This window comes from Sceloporus occidentalis, unplaced genomic scaffold (assembly GCF_023333645.1).
Source record: "Sceloporus occidentalis isolate IW3139 unplaced genomic scaffold, rSceOcc1.0.p SCAF_5, whole genome shotgun sequence".
NCBI classification, from domain to species: Eukaryota; Metazoa; Chordata; class Lepidosauria; order Squamata; family Phrynosomatidae; genus Sceloporus; species Sceloporus occidentalis.
Window position 1 is genome coordinate 178,411,396 of NW_028316985.1, and position 20,277 is coordinate 178,431,672.

General features: G+C 40.3%; 1 protein-coding gene across 6 annotated transcripts in view; it reads right to left on the bottom strand.

The window, feature by feature from the left end:
* Nucleotides 1-20,277, bottom strand: part of SEPTIN11 (septin 11) — a 158,300-nt gene that overhangs the window by 45,168 nt on the left and 92,855 nt on the right. Inside the window, exons 10-11 of one of the 6 annotated variants that reach the window (XM_089526285.1) lie at nucleotides 9,256-9,322; nucleotides 250-4,361 (exon numbers count right to left, since the gene is read on the bottom strand). The exons of 2 other annotated variants lie outside the window; for them this stretch is intronic. In XM_089526285.1, the coding sequence (XP_089382411.1) occupies nucleotides 9,298-9,322 (25 nt within the window). In that variant the 3' untranslated portion in view covers nucleotides 250-4,361; nucleotides 9,256-9,297. 3 more of the 6 variants (XM_089526286.1, XM_089526282.1, XM_089526287.1) reach the window with 3 other exon arrangements.

The window sequence follows — 20,277 nt, forward strand, 5'->3', positions numbered from 1 at the left end:
AGCTTGTATCCCAGACAGGAAAGAGTTAGAGCCACTTTATAAAAAAACCAAATCTGGAGATGCAGCCAATTGTGCCTCCTCAGTGAATGTTCCTGTGCTGTATGTGACATTTTTATTGTTCTCTTGTTTTGTTGTTACCCGTCTCGGTCCAATACAGGGAGAGGCAGGTTACTAATAATAATAATAATAATAATAATAATAATAATAATAATATTTTTGGGTCTGCACAAAGCAATATGTGAACTGGCCCTCATGGGGGGGGGGGGGCATTACTATAGGGAACCTTATCCAGGAAAAGAGAAATATGAGCCTCCCAATACAGCAAAAGAATTATATTGTCCAAACCTGCAATAACCACCACCTAAAAGCAGATCAAACTAAAGTAGACCCTAGTCTAAATCATGCTAATACATTTTTGTTCCATACTTACCTTGGTAGCAATATTTTGGAACATTCCAGATTTACTCCATTCACTCCTAAGGCTAAATCATTTGGCATTATGTCCCACACAGAGACTACAGTAAACCAATATGAGAAAATCATTCATGCAAAGAATCCCAGGGTTCCACACAACTTTTTTTTAAAGAGAGGAGCCTCTTCCAGTGGCAGGACAAAATGTAGAGGCTTGTTTGACTCTTCCCTTATATATATATATATGCAGTATACTAGTGTGCTGTGTAGTGATTTGAATGTTGGAGACCTGTTCGAGATCCGAGTCTGAATTCCTGTTTGATCATAAAAACCGACCTGGTGACCATGGGCAAGATGCACTCCCTCAGCCTGAGAGGAAGGCAAAGGCAAACTCACTCTAAACAAATATTGCCAAGAAAACCCTATGATAGGTTTGCCTTAGGTATACCAAATATCATTAAAGTGCTGAGTTCAGAAGTCTATTTACATAGGTAACAAAGAAATCTGTTTTCCTTACCTTGTACTGGAAAATCTTGGTTAGGATTCCATTCTTATGGGTGAAGAGGAAACCCCTCACTGCAGATTTAAAGTCTCTGGTGCTTATGTGGGATTAAAGCCATGTACTGCACTTTATAGTAAGTCCCACTACATCAGGGCTCACACAAAACTTCAGAACCTAAGAAAATGCCATACACCAGATCCAGGGTGTTTTTGTCCAACTGTCCATTTTTGCCTGACTAGCAGTGACTTCCAGGCTTTCAGATAGAGCTCTTTTCCATCATCTGCTACTTGAGTATTTTGGATTGAGATGTCAGGGACTGGACCTAGGATACTTATCACTGGGCAAAGGACTTTCACTGCCCCAAATTATGGTACTGGCACACTCTGCATGGATGGCTCACTTGGGCTTTTGTTGTCGTGGGGTGGCTCACTTGGGCTTTTGTTGTTGTTGGGTGTCTTCATGTTGTTACTGACTTATGGCAACCTATGGCAAGCCTATCACAGGGTTTTCTTGGCAAGATTTGTTCAGAGGGATTTTTGTCAGTGCCTTCCTCTGAAGCTGAGAGAGTGTCACCTGCTCAGTGGGTTTCCACAGCCAAGTGCAGATTTGAATCCTGGTCTCCGGAGTCATAGTCCAGTGCTCAAACTAATGCACCACACTGGATCTATCACTTGGGTTACATGGCTGCTTTTATCTTTAGAAGTCCTATACTGATTTCAATAAAACATCATTCAAGACAGTTTCTAACATTAAATGGACACTCAAGAGACAGAGGTTTGAAGCTTGATTATGTGTTGTCAGGACGAAAACAATGGAGCATAATCCAACATGGCCTAACCAACGCCTCTTGCAATTTGCTGAATCTAGGCTGCAATCCTATAGCAACTAACGTGTGAGGAAGACCCATGGAACCCAATGGTGCTTACTTTTGAGTAGACATAATGCAGGATTACTTTGTTAAGGACAGCACTGAGGCACTTTGTTTCATTGATTTTAATTATGGGGTCATCACTTGATTAAAGAAATCTGTTGATCAACAATAAAAACCCAGTTAATCAATTATATCTGCACACATTTGCATATGAATACCTACTTGTAAAAGAGGGAGGAAATACTTACAAAATGGTAGTTTCCCCCAACCTGATGCCACCCCCGCAGTTTTGGACTTCAGCTTCCATCAACCAGAGCATCCATGTCCAATGACCAGGAGATCTCTAATCTTTAGAGATTACGCCCTTTTGCTTAGTTTATTTAATCTTTGCTAGTCACAGGAAAGCAAATAATACCTATATACAAGGGAAGATTTTACTTTGCCATCTCGCTGTCCCTCAAGATTTAACCTGAAAGTGTGGCTAAGGGCCTGTATTGGGAGATGTGGTTACATCTCTGTACACTGTATCTCCCAATCCTACCCCCAGGACTGCAGATGTCTGTTGCAATGCATCCAGGTACAGGAAAACAGCTAGACATGTCCTCAACTGTACCCCCATTCTCTGGCAACATGTAAATGGATGTTGGGGGACTGCATTGCTGAAAAGGTAGTGGGGTGGACTTTTGGTTGCTATGCGTGCAATGACCTTAAAGTGAATTGCAATGGTATATGGCAAACTCATGACACTGTATACAAAGGGATCTTGTAGCACCTTTGATATTAATTGAAAGAAAGAAGCTGGTAGCATGAGCGTTCATAGACTTGAGTCTACTTCCTCAACTGCATGAGATGCTGCCAGCTTCCTTCTTTGGATACTACAAGATCGCTTTACATACTGATTTTCCAGACTAACATGATGATTTTGAATCATAACATCATAATTCCTTGACAAGATATCAGCCTGTGTGTATATCTGCAAGCCTGGCCTAGTCTCAACTGAATGAAACAGCAAAGCAAATTAAAGCTTGCATCTTAAGGCATTGGATTCAAAAGCCAGTGCTCTTTCTGTTTTTTGCACAGAATCATGAAATATGCACACAGGTCTTGCCTTTGTCATGGCTTGGTCTCAGGACAGTGCCCAAGGGTTTCACTGAACTGCGTCAATGTTTAACTTTTATAATATGATATCCTTTTTAAATGTAACCTGCTTTGAAAGGGCTTTATCCTAAATGATAGGCCTAGAAATCTTTTAATCAATGAAGACATGTTGAGCAACAGCCATATAAGAGCAAACTGTGAGGTCCAAAGGACCATCAGACCCTAGGAACAAGAAGCCACGGGGGTTTGTGACAATTCAGACTCATCCATTGCCTTTCCCATGCTGGCTGGACAAATTTGGGAATTGTTATCCAAACAAAAACCTTTCCAAGCTCTCACAAGGAGCTGAAGATGATTCTGAAGATTCTCTCATAGTAACTGTATGTTATCCCATCTGAAAACAAAGAAATTTTGTCAAACTTGCCACAGCAATCCCATATCCTGGAAGAAACTCTGGGCATTATTTTCTGGTCACTCTGATCCATTATATTTCATGTATATCCATTAAAACTCCAAAATGTGTGTGCACGAGACAAATACAGACATCATACAAGAGCCAGGAGGAGGTACAGCTCCCTGACAAGGGTATGTACAATACAGCGGTAAACATATTTGCTGCTGCATATTGAGTGGAATTGCAATCCGTCAGCCAGGAAACCAATTGTAGTCCCAATACTTTTCCAAAGTGATGGCACCTAATTTCTAGGTGGCAGAAGCCAGCCTAAGAAACCCAATTCAAAGCAGGCTATATAGACTGAAGCAGGTGGCTTCATCCTCAAGTTTCACTTACATGTGGGCAGGTTTCTCCCCCTTCCCTCAATCTACGGAGTTTTATGAAAACAAATACTGGGAACCCTTGTGGGAGTTCATATGGCTTTTAAAGTAACCAGGTTACAGCATTTCTTGGAGAGAATTAGATTCAGTGCTAGATTAGATCTGTGTAGGATTTTGACACTTGAACAACCAACTCTGGGTTTTGCATACACCTCTCTCTCACTTACATGCACACATATACACACACATGCTCATACATCCTATCCTGGTTCTGACTGGCACATACACATCTGCTTTATCAAAAGGAAAGGAAGAAGAAAATCCCCAGTGCAATATTTCGGGTGTCATCCAAGTTCTCTCTGCCTCCTTGTCTCTATTCATCTGAGCAGCGTGTGAAGTCAAATCGTTTGCCAGCAGTGAGTGGACTGACACTCAGAAAAAAGAAAGATACAAACAGGTGCACATACATGCACACACACTTACGTGTGTGCAGACTCACACACGTGTGCACGCATGCACACACACATACGCACACACTGCAGTGAGTCACAGTTTTCAAAAGACAGAAAGGCGGAGGTGGTGGAAGAATGAGGTAACTCGTCTCCCAATGGGGTGTGTGGCATGACCTGCCGGCTCTTCTAATGTCCATTAGGAGAGAGGAAAGTGGAACTTGGCAAGGTGACTGACACCTACATAAAGAAGAAGCTACAGAAAAGAGAAAAAGAAGAAGAAAGGTTCAGAATCCAAAGTGGGGGAAGCAAATAAAAAGAGAAAAGAGAAAAACAGCAACTGTCTCCTTTAAAAAAAGTAAAGTGTGATGGAAAAGTGAAAAGGAAGAAAGGTAGGTATAGTCAGGGCTGTACTTTTGCCAGTCAAAATCTGTATGAAAAGAAACTAAATTTGGCTGTTTCCCCCTATATTTTGTTCAATTATTATAGCTACTTGGTTTCTTATCAGAAGGGTAAAAAGGTGCTCTAGCCCTGTCCTGACCATGGAAGAACCTGGAATTATTTTTTGGACTACCAATTCCAGAATCCCCCAGGTGCCAATACCGGTTGGGGGATTTTGGGTACAATAGTCCAAAAGTAATTTTTCCAAGCTTTAGAGATGCTACTTTGGACTTCCAGGCATTTCATGTTGCCAAACACCCCTTTAATACCCGAGAAGCTAGAAACCTCTCATGTTCCTTAAGCAGAATTTAGAATTCCTAGGGTGCCAACACCCATGCTGACTGCCTACCTTCACCTCGGCATCGAATCCAGAACTGCCAAATACAGCCCTGAGCATAGAAACCCAGAAACATGCAAACATGAAGCACAAAGAGGTTGGGACCTTGCCAAGATGTTATTCACTGAACAAGAAAGCACAGAATGAACATTTCAAATTGCATCAGCAGTCAAAAAGATCTGTAGATCATCCCAAAATCTAATGAGGAAAAAGAAACATGGATGGTGTATGTTCAAAGAAGCTATGGAAAAACTAAACACTAAAACCCATAGGGTTCATTCCTCCCCGCTCCAAAAAAACTGACAGAAACATCAAGTGACAAGTGAAAATAAATAAACTGGTATATATATATATATTCATATTTAAAAATAAAGGCCACACACACAAAAAAGTACAATATTTTGGGTTTTTTCTTTTTTAAAAAATGTATTTTCTCTTTCCCACTCTGAGTATTCAGACTCTTAGGAAGTGAACATTCAAGAACATATACAAAAAACATGTCCACTAAATGCACAGGATTCCCATTATTGGTGTACTTGGGAAGAATTAAACCATTTTTGATACTGAAAAGTGTTAACAAAATTCTAATGGACGGATACATAACATATATAATGCTATATGAACACTGTAAGTTGGTTACATAGACATTCTGGTAAAAACATCGGGTATTTTTAAAACAGTAAAGTAATAAACAAGCTACCCCTAATAACTTTTAAGGCAGTCAGATAACTTTAAAAAAAAACAAACACACCACAAAATCAAAATATGCAAAACAACATATTCTTATGGATGTTCACAGTTTTATTTTCAATTAATTGTGGGTAGGGGAAAACAAGTTAGAACCCTTCATAAGTGTTTCAAGCCTACACTGTCAGACTCTAGCTAGACAGGTATTAATAATACTACTATAAATGCAAATGTGTTTTATTTCTGCTTTTGATGCAAAAAACATGACAAAAAGTAACAGGCTGGATTCAATTAATAGCAAGTCATAAAAGATATAACCCTTACGGACAGGCAGAACGAACGCGAATAACAAATGTCAGTTTCTCACATGGCAAAACACAACATTTACAAGGTGATCTACCTCTTACTAATACTTGGATTCGTGGTTTCAACCCTATGGAAGACCCTTGCCCAGAATCTCACAGGGATCGCCTAATCATTTGGGTTCCCCATTTACTTCAATGGAGGGCAAACCTTTAATGTGAGATGGCCTTTCCATTAAAAGTTAACAGGAGACAGGCTTTAGAGCAGCGAGTTCCATGTGCATGTTGGAGTTCCATACAACACCGAAACAGATCACAAGACAGAAGCAACTGGGATTCAAGGGCTGAATTCCATCTACCAAGTTTGGTTTTATTTATGCATGTGGCTGCCGGTTCAACAGGATTCTCCTTACTCCTTAAAATGTATGCACTGTAAACTTTTTTCAGGTAACCATGTAAGCAAGCAAGCATCTTAGGCAGCCCAAAGGTGATGCTGGAGCTTTAATGGTGGGATAAATTCACTTCACACAATGCACTTTAGGGGTAAGAGGGAAACCAGCACAGGAACACCTCCATGAAAAAACAGTGTACACAGCCACTGGCACTCGTTTTTAACTGAGTGCTTTATCTGCCCACGAACCCTGTTATTTTTTTAATCACCAAACTAGCTAAAAACATGTATGAATTACATGATGTATGGGACCCCACTAATAAGTAGACACCTAGTGGGCCTTGAATATGTTCTTTGTTCAGCCTTTGTGACCAAGACCATATTCAAGGTCAGTTATTCAATATACCACTGCATATTTTCTTGAATCTCCACTTCAGTCCTTTGGCACAAACTCTTTCTGCCCAGCTTATGTTTGACTTCAGCCCGGCCCACTCTTAGGGTTTTCTTAAACAGCAGCACTAAGTGGTTTTACCAAGTTCCAAATGGTTGCTGAAGCTGACAGCAGACTAAACTTTTTTTTAAAGTGTGATGTAAGCTGTCTGGATACAGACTGACTGACTTACAGGAAACACCTGTGAATGCAACAAACCACTTCTGCTACATTTAAAATGCTACTGCTGTCTTTGCACCTATTTTGGGAGTTTCCTGATCTCATTTATGTTTGGAGATCAGTCACCCACCTTTTTGGCACCTTGGGACTGAAATCGTATGCAATTATCTTTGTAGAAGGGGGTTTAGGAGAATAGTGGCAAGTTGGAAAAGTTTCAAGCAACAATGACCATAAACACTTATTCTCACTCTTAATATGGGAAACATGAGAACAGTTTCAGATGGTCAAATTGTATGTGATGAACATGTGTAACTCACTATTAAGCAAAGCCACTCCTAAAATGGTAACTTCACTACTCCTGCATTTTTGGCACCATTAGATGTGAGATGTTAGCCCTCCCAATGGATGCAGTCACCATTTGGTACTGCTGATATGAAAACATCCATGGAAGGAAAGCACGCAAGGTAAAGTGGCAGCGAATGAGACATAATTTGGGGTTACTGTGCCTTTTTAATAGCCATGAGAGGATTTTCAAAGCTGCACAATGCTGGTAGAAGTATGTATCCACTGTGCTTAACTGGCATGTCACCACTGACCAAAGAATCCTCCAGGGAGATAAACCAAGGCAGAAATTAATACGAAGGAACATGAAGCAGTCTCTTCAGGCGTTAGGTATTAAAGGGTTTACTATTCTACTGTCTTCAATCCCACATTTTGTACATAATTTTTATTTAAAAAATCAAGGCAGAAAAATAGAGTGTGCTCTGATATACTTTTGCCTTTTGCTCTAACAACAAAAATATCTAAGGCTGAGACTCTTACAATGTTACTTACAATGTCACTGCTGCTGTATTGCCATGAGCTTCACTCCCAAATATTTGGGTAAATCTCTGAATCTTAATTTTGTACTCTTTTCCTATGAAGCATTTCTATCTAAAAATATGAATGGCAGTTTTCTCATTTCGGATTGCAGTGTCTCAAATTATTAAAATGGACCAAAATCAGAATTTAAGACTGACCCATCATTATTTCTCTACTGATTATATTCTCCTCCACTGTTTCTCTATTTCAAAGACATGACAGTGGACTATGAGGATAGTTGGCCTGACTTAGAAAGGGTTTAATAAATCAAAAAACAACTGCCTAATTTCCAGGCCCAAAAGAAGGAATCATACATTCAAACATACATGAAGTAGGAAATGAAAAGGAAAGCATGCATATTTAAATTAAGACTCGTGTCATTAAGCTTTTTTATTATTAAAAAAGGGGTTAGAAATGTCTGGATGAAACTTGGGAGTGTACAGGTCAGATAAAAGATATTGAAATGGGCTACTATTATGGCAAAAAGTCGTTCAGAGCTGAAGCACCAGGAAATCCCTGTTGTTTCAAAATAGGACTAGAATTGAAGGGGATTCTCTCACTGTGCGAACTAAGCAAAACAAAAATCATTTGTATAGCTCTGCGTTCAAAATATGTGGCAGGTATACCAGGTGCTGTAAGCTATATTTCAGAGGGAGGAACTGGCAAAACTATTTCTGAGCATTCCTTGCCTAAGAAAACCCTATGAAATTTTTGGGGTTGTCATAAGTTGACAGACAACTTGAAGGTACACACACACACACACACACATTTTGATAACAGTCACCAGTTAAAGTTAACTCTGCGTTAAAAATCCAAATAGCTAATATGTCTAAGAAATTAATGGGGAATACTAGCAAGTAATGAAACCCACTTGAAAATCAGAGTAACAGCACAATCGCTGTACTTTAATGTGATTCTTTCCTGCATATCAGACCTTAGAAGTTGTTGTTGTTGTTGTTATTTGGAATACCAGAATCCCCATGGCCATGTTGGGAGGAGAATTCTAGGAGTTGTAGTCCAAAAAAGTAGCACTTCCAAGATATCCTGTGTACATATGCACAGAACTGAACCTTGGACTATAAGCCTACATGTACTTACTTGGACGTAATGCTCTGTGAACTTGATGAATTTCTAAATGAAGATATGTAGGATCTGGCTACACTTCATGCTTCAATGGGACTGATTTCCCAGTTAGAGCATTTATAATGGGGGGGGGGGAGTCTACCATTCAAAGCACACTTATGGAAAATTAATTCAACAGGCCTTACATGCAGTGAGCAACCCTAAGCCAGAGAGTGCCTAATCGTACATTAAAAGCAATAGAACCTCAGTTGTCTCGCTGATTTCTAATGAAGTTTAAGGTCTGTTAATCTTCTTAGACTGCTCTGGTAGATAATTATTCAACAAAAGCAATCTTAGAATAGCTCCATAACGTAGCTGATAACAAGTACCCCTTTTTGCAAAACAGCCCTCTCAGTTCATTCAAATTGTAGACAGAAGGTCTGTTGCAGAAATACTTACATGCAAGGGTGAAAGCACATCCAAAAGCTTTGAAGAGAGACATTATTCCGTGCAGAGCCAAGGATTACTGTGAAGAAAGGCACAGATACGAAAAGGAAAAGCAAGTGCAGTAGTAAACAAACTAAACATGATCCAGGGAGTGGCTAAAGTGGGGAAGATCCTGGCTCTGTGGCAATAAAATAGTGCCTTCATCCAACCATGAGGATCCATGCACATAAGCCATCTTCTGTGAATGCATGACTGGATTCAGAACTGAAGGTGTAAATCTGATACACTGGAATCTGCATCCAACTGTGGATGCTTTCTATGTGCACTGATCTTGCCATGGAACAACACACATAAGTGTGCCCACATTCTGCTGTATATTGTGATTTTAAAAGAATGATTGGCATTCCACTGAAGCACCGGTTACTGAATTACCTATTTAAGGAGGTGGGGGGCTTGCAGGGAAAGTGAGAAAGATCACTGGGGAGTAAAAGCTTTTCATTTGTCTAAAACCATTTTTAAAAAAATCCCTTCAGCCTAATGGGCCAGAAAGAGGGAGGAAAAAGAAATAAATTAATACAGAAGACAGAATACATCTGACAAAGAGGGCTGAATGTGAGATGCATATCAATATTAACAGTGGCTTTTTCATCTGGTGCCCTCCAGATGTTCTGGGTTTCAACCTGCATCATCTAATCCTGTACCAGAATCAATGTGGGAACTGGGCACAATTGCACCTTGAGCATCTCTGAAGGTTTTCTTAAACTAAGCGAGGGGAAACAATGTTAGCAGGTAGGCACATTGTTGAATATAGGACACGCACAGACATGGCTAGTGGAAGCACACTGCACAAACATTCAAGCTTTGGAAAACTTGAACAAAGAGTTGCACAATAAGCATCAGCAGTACATGGCTGGAAAACTGGCTTCTTCTACATAAGGCCAATAATATCCAAGGGTTAACTGTGCAGATGGCTGCTTTTCAATTTGTCTGCTTTGTGGTGGCCCCATCCACCTTATCTTATACCCCAATACAAAACCAGGATATTATTTTTGATGCTTCACTTATGTATGGGGAGTTGTCAGCCATCTTGTTGTCTCTGTAAGAACCATGTTTAGCAATGGGTGGTCAAAGCCCTTCACAGACCAGTCTTTGTTAATGAAGAGCAAGGGTAGGAAATGAAAATATTTGTCTTAAGTGTTTGGCAGGAGCAAGCAAGGTTGGAATGTGAAAGGTGGGCAGAAACTCGGGTGAGAGTGTTATTTTAAAGAGTGCTTCAAGAGGTTAAGAAACAGGAGACTACCTAGCCAGGAACAAAGGGAAAGCTGGCAGTACATCAGCCGCAGAGAAAGCGTTCCAGGAGTCAGAGGGCAAACAGGGGCCGCCATCCCTTGGAATGTATCAGAAAGGAAAAGATTCTGTCCAGCACAGAAAAATACAAACAATTAGTCAGTTTCACAGCACTTTTTTAAAAAATGAAGGCAGAAGAAGCCAGTAATAGGTGAGGTTGCATTTGTACATCTGTCTTGGCTGGCAGGTACCACTTAAAATGTTGAAAGAAAAAGTAGTCCATCTTGTACCACAACCCTACATCTACTGTATAGGTATAAGCAGGTTTTAATCTGGCTCAGCTCTCATGGCTCTGTTTTTCCCAAACCCTGGGAAATGTAGTTTTACCAAAGAGAGAGTGAGAGACTCTTTTGCATCTACTCAACTACCGTTTCCCAAATTCCCTGGGTGTGGGAGAAATCACCATGGTTAGATTGCTCTGATGCGACGTAATAAGGGGAAAATGGAACTGAACATCACTGGAATAAGAAGACTTTCCCCCAGCCCTTTGTCAGCCTGCCACCCAAGTATCATGTTCATTTCAATCCAGTATCATCTTTATTATTTATCTAGGAAGTCAGACTTTGTTGCAGTCCATCAAAAAATAATTCCAGAGAAAGCCAAGGTGTTGTCACTTTCCCTAGGAGACTCTGCATATTCCCAAAGATTCATATTTCTGCTAATTTCACTTTTTATGTTAGTTCATAGTTCCTGATGGCATTCTTCCACACTTCCACAATCCTGACCTTCTCATGAGTGTATCTGTATGGGATGTGTACTTCCAAAAGTCCATTAACCGACAGCACAATTCATATTGTCATGTATACAGTTTAAAAGGGTATACACTTTTGAAGGTGTACACTTCAACGTTAAAGGTACAGAAAACATTATAGAAAACAGCCAGGTATCTGAACTGATCAGCTTATTTTATTTTTATTTATTTATTTTATATGCCACCCTTCTCCTAAACTGGACCCAAGGCAGTTTGCAGTTAGTCAAACAAATGCCTCTAGCACCAATGTCCAAGACCAGACTCAATTGGAACTTTAATTACCCAACAATCACTGATCAGAAAGCCCCTCCAAATCAGAAGATGGTTGGACAAATGAGGTGGAATCTGGGTATGAACAGTTTGGATAAACGACTGTTACAGAAGCAACCAGATTGCTCTTTCATGTAGCCTCCCCCCTCCTATCATTCTAGCATGTTTAGAAATGGGAAGTCCATGAAGATCAGGATTGTGATGTTAATACTATTAGGCTGTTTCGAGTACACTTACACAGTTGCCTTTACAACCTGGTGTTCTACAGGTGGGTTATTTGTTATGACCCCTTACTACTAGCCATGTTAGCTCAGGCTGACGGGAACCGTAATTCAAGACATTTGGAGGGTGTCAGGTTGTGGATGGATGACTTACAGAAATTGACAAATGAAAGCTGAAGTTGTACACCAAACTCCTGTGTCTACAAATATTTCATAAGGTGTTATTATTTAAGATCAGGTGACAAGAGCTATAACAACCAGAATAATTACTAGGGTGCAGCCTGTCTAAGGGAACAGCTGCCATTTAGCCATTTCGGAATACATGGGTCACCAGTTCCTTCAGTATTCCTTGACTCCAAAAATTTAATTAACATTCCAGGGATGTTTCAACTGTGCTAGCTAGTGCACCTATGCTTTCATTATGTCAAAGTACTTAGGGCAGAACATCCTCCATTAATCAAAAATTTCAAGCTCTGGTTTGGACATGCACTGCATTCAGTAGTTACACCAATTTTGCAGAGATGTTTGGCTAGAAGGAAATAAATCCTGCTTTGAAAAAAGTTAAGAAGGGCAGACCAAAGCAGTGTTTTTGAAGAAAATACCAAAAAACAAACAAAAAAAAAACCCCTCAAAACACCCCGTGATACATATGAAAAGTCATGCAGGGTCAGCAAGAAGCATGCAGTGTGGTTTGCATGAAATTACAAACTGTTTTAGAAGAAACCTTGGTGCAGGCGTGAGCAACATGTGGTCCTCCAGATGTTGCTGAACCGTAACTCCCATTAGGCCTAGCAAGCATAGCCAATGGTGAAGGCTAATGGGAAGTTCATTGACATCATCTGGAGGAACATACATTCCCAAGCATTGCCTTAGAGTGAGTGGCGTTTGTGGGTTTAGAACATAACTGGACTGCTCAGCTCTACAGCAGCTGTTTGCTAGGTAAGTGCTGCCACAAGATTAGATTGTTATTACAGTACAGGAGTAAGAACAGTTCAGTCAAAGTGTGTGAAAGACAGGGTTGCCATGTGAAATAAGTGATTAATAGTTGAAGAGAAGAAGGAAGATCAGCAGATGCTGCTTGGCATGCAAGCAATACCTGTTGAAATTACTTCTTTTATGCAACCATTAAAGGGACAGTTTTCTCAGAAACTGCAATACAGATTCTGTCTGTGATACAGATAATTCAAGATTTCTCCAGAGAAATTTTATAGCTTTTCTGTGCTGGATCTTCACATTGCCTTTGTGGTTTTTCTGATAACTTCATTCATTCAAGTGTGAATTCCTCTCATACTGTAGATGAGAGTTCCCTTCATTATTACCAGTGCTACATAGTTAGGTATATGTAGAATTACATAATGTAACAGGTCATATAGGATTCTGGTGGTTGTTATTTGTTTCTATAATCATCCACCACCATAAATGTGACACTTGGAGCTGTGTATCAACTACTTAGTATAGTATAGTATAGTTAATTAACCTCTCCTAGTCTAAGTGACCCCTGAAAAAACCTGATGAAAACACCATTCACCTCTGCTCCAATCACTAGTAGAATGAACCTCCTTCTTTCCATGCAGCTGATGCCCAGTAAAGTAGGTTGGTGAGGGCGATACAATCACTGCAATAGTGTCAAATTCATGACTAAGAAGTGATTGTGAATAAAAATAATTTGTTGTTGTTAACTGCACATCTATGGATGAGACTTCTCCAAGACCCCATGTCCTCTACCGCTCTGCTTAGGTCCTGTAATTTCAGGCCCATGATCTCCCTCATTGAGTTTGTCCATCTAGCTTGTGGTCTTCTGCTCTTTCTACTTCCCTCCATCTTTCCTAGCATTATTGTCTTTTCCAGTGAGTCGTGCCTTCTCATGCTGCAGCCAAAGTACGACAGTCTCAGTTCAATCATCTTGGCTTCCAGGGAGATTTCTGGCTTGATCTGCTCTAGGATTCATTTGTTTGTCTTTCTGGCTGCCCATGGTATCCTCAGTACTCTTCCACAGCACCACATCTAAATGAGTTGATTTTCCTCTTATCTGCTTTCTTCACCATCTAGCTCTTGGATCCATACATTATGACAGGGAATACAATGGCTTGAATGGATAACAATTATGGATGAATAAATCTAAGTAACTGTTCCATTTTCATGATCACTACTTAATCACAACTGTTAACTGCCACTGTCCCAATTTTACTGGGCATCAGTAGGATGGAGAGAAGGAGATCCATTCTGCCAGCGACTGCAGCATGGATAAATGAAGTTTCCATCAGGTCTGGGAGCAGGGTCAAGCCAAGAGACGTTAGTCAAGTATATTTAGCTAAGCTGCTGATACAGGATTCCAGTCAATATTATTTTTTAAAAGTCTGTTATCCTAATCCCAATCTGCATGTCCAATGAAATTACTTTTTTGAAAAAGCTAAATAACATTCCTTCTGTACTAAAAACAAAACAAAACCTAGTCTGAAGGCACAGTAAAGCATGAGCCAGAAATTTTTGGAAGTCCCACTGATTTCAACAGGAGTGAAAGAATGAAAACATGTGCTTTACAATGCAATTCTCAAAGCATTCATTCAGATGTTAAATGGGCCCAGTAACTATCTATAGCACTGCAGATCAATGGGTTTCATTGTGGCTGGATGGCACCCTGACATCATAGGACACCACTGCAGAGGTGGAGTGGGGCTTATAATTCAAAAAGTGGGTGGAGGGGAGAGATCCTAACATGTGTGAGCAACCCTAATTTCACGCACCTTAAAAGTCTCTCTGGATCATGGTCCAACTCCTGTTTCAAAGAAATATCATTTCTGTTCTCTTGAGAAACAAAGAAAACAACATCCCAATAAAGCCCAATGTCAAATGACCCTTGCTTCACCCACCCAACGCATTATTACTGAGTTAATAATAAAGATTTGTGTTTAAAAGGGGAGAAAATATAAAATGGCTGAGACACATTACTGCAAAAGCAGGTGAATGAATGCAGGAACATCCTTTGACTTGGCAGGCTTTATGTGAAGCTTGAACTGCAAATTAAAAAACAAAAAACGAGAACAGAAATGTTAGAAATGATAGCAACTCAAAAAGAATTTTTTAAAAATTAAAGAAGAGACAATGGAAAAAGCCAAGAAAAGCTGATAACAGCTTCTTGCTCCATGGCAGAGGCATGTGCAAAAGAAGAAGGAATGAAAATAAATAAATAAATCCTTTAACATTTAAAATCCCATGCTTATCTATATTGTGCTAAAGCAGAAAAACCCAGCAGCAAAAGATACAAAGGACAAATCAAAGGTAGACAAGCATTTTCAAATGTAGGGATGTTTTTGACAACATTGGATGATCTAAAATAGACCTGCATGCTTTGACTGACCAATACATGCATTTCACCAGTGAATTCTCCATTCTGGCAACTGACATGTGAGGCTGCACCTCTCAGGGGAAACATCTATTTGTTTACACCAGACATACATAAAATTGTTTTTGTACTACAACTCCAGGACCATGCTGGCTGGGAGACCCTGGGAATCACAGACCAATAATAATAATAATAATAATAATAATAATAATAATAATAATGGGCAACATTTTGAAGTTGGCTTCTATACTGACTAGCTTGGGAAACAGTTACTCCAAAAAGGCATGAAAAAGGGTCCCAGGTTTAGTCCCTAACCAGGCTGGGGAAAAAACCTTTCTGAAAGGGAGAGCTACTGACAGTCAGCCTCAATGTTAATGAGTATACAGACCAATGGTCTAGGGCTGTTTCCTATGTTCCTCCTTGTTCTCAGGCAGAAACCTTTCTCAACCTTGCTACTGGAAAACCCTTGGCAATGCCTGTGACAGAACCTGGAAATTTTTCCATGCAAATCACACACCAAATTCAGGGGCCTTTTTACATGTGCACCATTCAATCAATTAAAGCCTGTACTGGGAACTGGATTTTCTATCACCCCTCACCCTCAGTGGACTGATGATGGCAGAGCTTCAAACAGTGATTTGAATTAGGTTTGGAATTATAATTTCTTGGGGTTAGTGGCCATATTGGCTGGGGGATAGTAGGGCCTGTAGTCCAAGAGGTAACTTTTCAAAGCTCTATGTTAGGGCTTGTGAGGAATGCAGTTCTGACAACTTCTGGAGGGCCACATGTTCCCTACCTATGAAAAAATGGGAATAGATCCCCATAGGTATGAAGAACGACAGAAGCATGTTGGCCCCTTGCTTCAAAAAGTGTAGTATACAATATTCATTTCTGCACCAAATACCTCAACATGGGCCAAGGAGCAACACTGGCAACTCAGGAAGAATCACTAATTATTATGATACAATGATGATCCTTGGGAAGGATATGTAGTCATGATGATATGATCAAGTTATTCCCAGACACAACTCTCTGAATTAAGCAAGCTTGTTCAAAATCACAGCTAATGAATACATGCTGAAAGAGCCCATCTCACATGCAGTAGTCAAAAGATGCATCTTTTTGGACTACAGCAACAAGGTTCTCCTGTCTGAACCCTTCTACACTGGAAAACCAGGAAGGAGGCTAGTCTAGAGAATTCTTCTACATCTCCCAGATCTCTGCATAAAAAAAAATTCCTCTACAAAACTCACAAGAAGGATTCCTTTGCTCCCTCCAATGCAACATTCCTTGATTCCAGTTTTCTACCAGAGTCCAATCTCCCAATGCCTTCTCCTCCTAAACATAAAACCAAATCCAGCAGCTGTTGTATAACAGCTACCTAATCCATATACTTAACTAAAACCATGAACCATAAAGTGAGATATGTCAAACCTTATTACAAGTGTAGGGAATATATGGTCCTCTGGAGGCTTTTGGATGCAACTCCCACTAGTGTGAAATAGCATTCTCAATTGTGAGGGTTGACAATGGTTGCAATCCAACATCTGCAGAGTCACATGCTTCCAATACCTGATTTTAAGGGTATGAACTATGGACTTCCTGTGCTGGTGCGTTCCTTACCATCCTTGCCTCTGCCATTACTTTTATCCTGGTCTCACTGAAGTGATCCAGAAGCCAACAGCTGTCTTGGTAGAATGGGTCATAGAACAAATTCCACCTTAAACAAAGAAGATTTTCATACCGGCGCTTACGGTGGGCTAAGTGCTGGTAAAACACCGGTAAAATGTTTAGGAAGAGTGTGTGTATGTGTGTGTGTGTGTGTGTGAAAACCTGGTGCGTTCCCTAAACATCAGGGAATTGTTTGCTCACCTCCGGTGGTGAGTCATTCGGGGAGCAGCCATTTCCCATTAATGGAAACTTTGCGTTGATGGGAAATGGCTGCTTTCCGAACAATTCAGGGACACTGAAGGTGAGCGGATGATTCCCTGATGTTTAGTCAGCACGTCAGGCTTTACCAGTGGTAAAGTGCTGGTGTGTCAAACCATTGGTCCACAGAGTTGAGCATTGATGATGCTGACTGTCACCAACTCTCTATGGTTGCAGATGCCTGGAGATGCCAGGGACTGAAACTATGTCTTTCAGCATGCAAAGTCAGCATACAAATGAAATAAATAAATAAATGAAATAAATAATATAAAATAAATAAAAACATGTGTGTGAGATTACTGAGCTATGGCTTTTCCTTTGGTTAGAAACTTTTGATGGCTCTCACCTCACAGGGTAGTTGATGTGTGGATGTTGTTGTATTAAATATATTGAATTAGACCAGTGGTCCATTTAGCCTAGCATAATTAACTCAAAATGGCAGTGATTCTCCATGGTCTCAGGCAATGGTGGTGGTGGTGGTGGAGACTTTGTCTCTTCAAAAGCAGTTAGAGACCTTTCAAATGAAGGCTGAGCCTCAAAGATTCTGCTGGTAGAATATGTGTTCTTCTACCAAGCAAAGCTGCTGCTCCCAAAACTATGAAAAATGCTATGCCCAGGAAAGCACTGTACAAATGTTGGATAATGAAGGGTGTTCTGCTTCTGCATTCTATTTTTCTTTGTCATGAACAAACCAGGCAAAGAGCTCATCCATCTATTTCCCACTACAGATTAGCATTCCCATGTGCTGTATTTAAGAGAGAAGTCATGCTGAGAGTATTGTAGAGGTTAGTCCGCTAAGAAGGCTTACATAACATTGCAGTTGTGCCATCCCAATTGTGCTACCAGAAGAAATCTAAATCCTTAACTGAGGGAAACTGGAGCATTCCATTACAGTGCAAAATAAAATAAACTTACAAGCAGAAATCCAGGTTAGGCTTATGTACCTCTGTCACTCACACAGCTTTGAAAAGATACTTAGTTGGGCCACAACCCCCAGAACTTCCCAGTAACCATGTTGTCTGAAGGATTAGTCCAACACAGTAACTCTTCCGAGCTCTGGTATATTTTCTCAATTTTAACATTTTGATAGCAAGTAGAAGATTTTTAAAATACACATCTGGGAGGACTCATCAGCTGTGGAGTGGCAATTTTAAGAGAAAGGGCTTGCCTGTATGCAAAGTGATTCTCTACAGGAAACAATATTCTTTCGTGGAATGAATTGCATGCAGTGATCATAGACTGCTAAGGATTTATACTGGAATCTTGGGAACAAGACCTGGGAGCCCTCAGGAGGCCAAGGACACTAATCCCTGTAAATGACAGGCACTATGAAACCTCTAGGTTGCCCAGATTGGGTGTAAATATCAGCAGACTGGCCATATTCTCTAAGATGGCCATAGGCAGGTCCAGGAAAAGTGACAATTCTTGATGATAACTCCCAGAAACTCCTATGTTGTGTGGTGGATTCTGGGATGTATATTCAAAACCAGTAATTTGTCAAGGTTCTGGCCAAGAGAATACAAGCTTCTGCTCATAGCATTCCAACTTCAAATTCCTCACCTCCCTAAATTCTAGAAATTCATGGCAAGAACTCCAGGTTACTGCAGGTCTGGATTCAGATACTGCGGTCAGCACTTGGATCTGGCTCCAGCAGTCAATGTGTATGTATGTACTCTGTACATGCACAAGAAAGATGTGCCTAATCACAGCTTCCCAGCACAGGCATAGCAATGTAGCATGCATGATGGCTGAGATATGTCCGCCTAGGCATGCATGAATTTGACCACCTTCATAAAGCAACTGCCAATATTGTTAACTGTAATGACAGAGTTATAGCCACATGGGGGAACTCTAAACATATAAAAGAGATAACCAACAGGATAATATATATATGCTCCAAAGGTTTGACAAACCTACAAAAGCTGAAAAAATAACCTTCAAAGTATCATTTTTCTCTCTGTCTTTCTATGTAAGTCACTTCTCCCACCCCACCCATCCCCTCTTTTTAAAGTATCCTAGAATGTGTCCACAATACCTTAAAAAAAAACCCTCATATGTCTCAATGCTTCCTATCTGGAAAGAATACATGCTTCCAATTTTGAGGAGCATCTGTCCCTGATAAGCCATGGTTTTCCTCTCCTGAAAAGACATCTGGGATGTCACTGTAATAATGCTGTTTGTGTAAAGATGCAAAGATGGCTAAGGTTATGTTTCAGCCTCTTCCCTGAAGCTGTCAATATTGACTACCTGAGGAAAAAAATGTATTTTGATGCCTACAGCCCTTCAAAAGACTTCTTTTGAAAAGACTCCCAGTAGATAATGGATCACTAATTAAATTGACACAACTCCTCCTCACATATCCTCCCACTCTGAGGCCTTGCCATTCACCAGCAGACCAACAGATTAACATGTAAATCACTTCCCCCCAACCAAGAGTCACACAGTATATATACCCCACACACTTCCATGCCACCATTCTCTGAAGATGCCAGCCACAGATGCAGGCGAAACGTCAGGAATAAATTCTTCCAGAACATGGCCGCATAGCCTGAAAAACGCACAAAAAGCTATGGATGCCAGCCATGAAAGCCTTCAACTTCACAATCTTTTGAAAAGGTGGCTGCTGAAGGAGGAGAGGCCATACAGATAAGATGTGTGGAAGGGCATATTTTTTCTGATTTGATAGCCCAAATTTCATTAGCCCAGCATCAGTGGTCACATCAACATAGCCATCCTCTTCATGAGGTACAACAAGGAGGCAATGTCAGTTTGGGACACCAGAAATGAAATCCAATTCTTTATTGACCATTTTCATTCATCCACAGTTACATCACTCATGCATGCCCAGACAAGAAAATAAAAATGCAAATCTAACCTATAGTCAAATGAGGATGACATTTGTTTTGAAAGAAGGAGCTTCCTGATTAAATGTTGGTGTTATATTCTACAAATATAATTGTGCCTATGCAGAAAGCAATGTGTTGCAATCATTGCCTTAGCTGAGCTAGGATCATTCCCAGCGATTTTTCAGTGCCAGGGCTCTGCTTTGAAAGAGGCAATGTAAAAGTAAGGAAGTACTTCTGAGCATGCATAGAGTAATTGCCGTTCACCAGTGAAGAACCATAGAATCATAGAATCATAGAATCGTAGAGTTGGAAGAGACCACTAGGGCC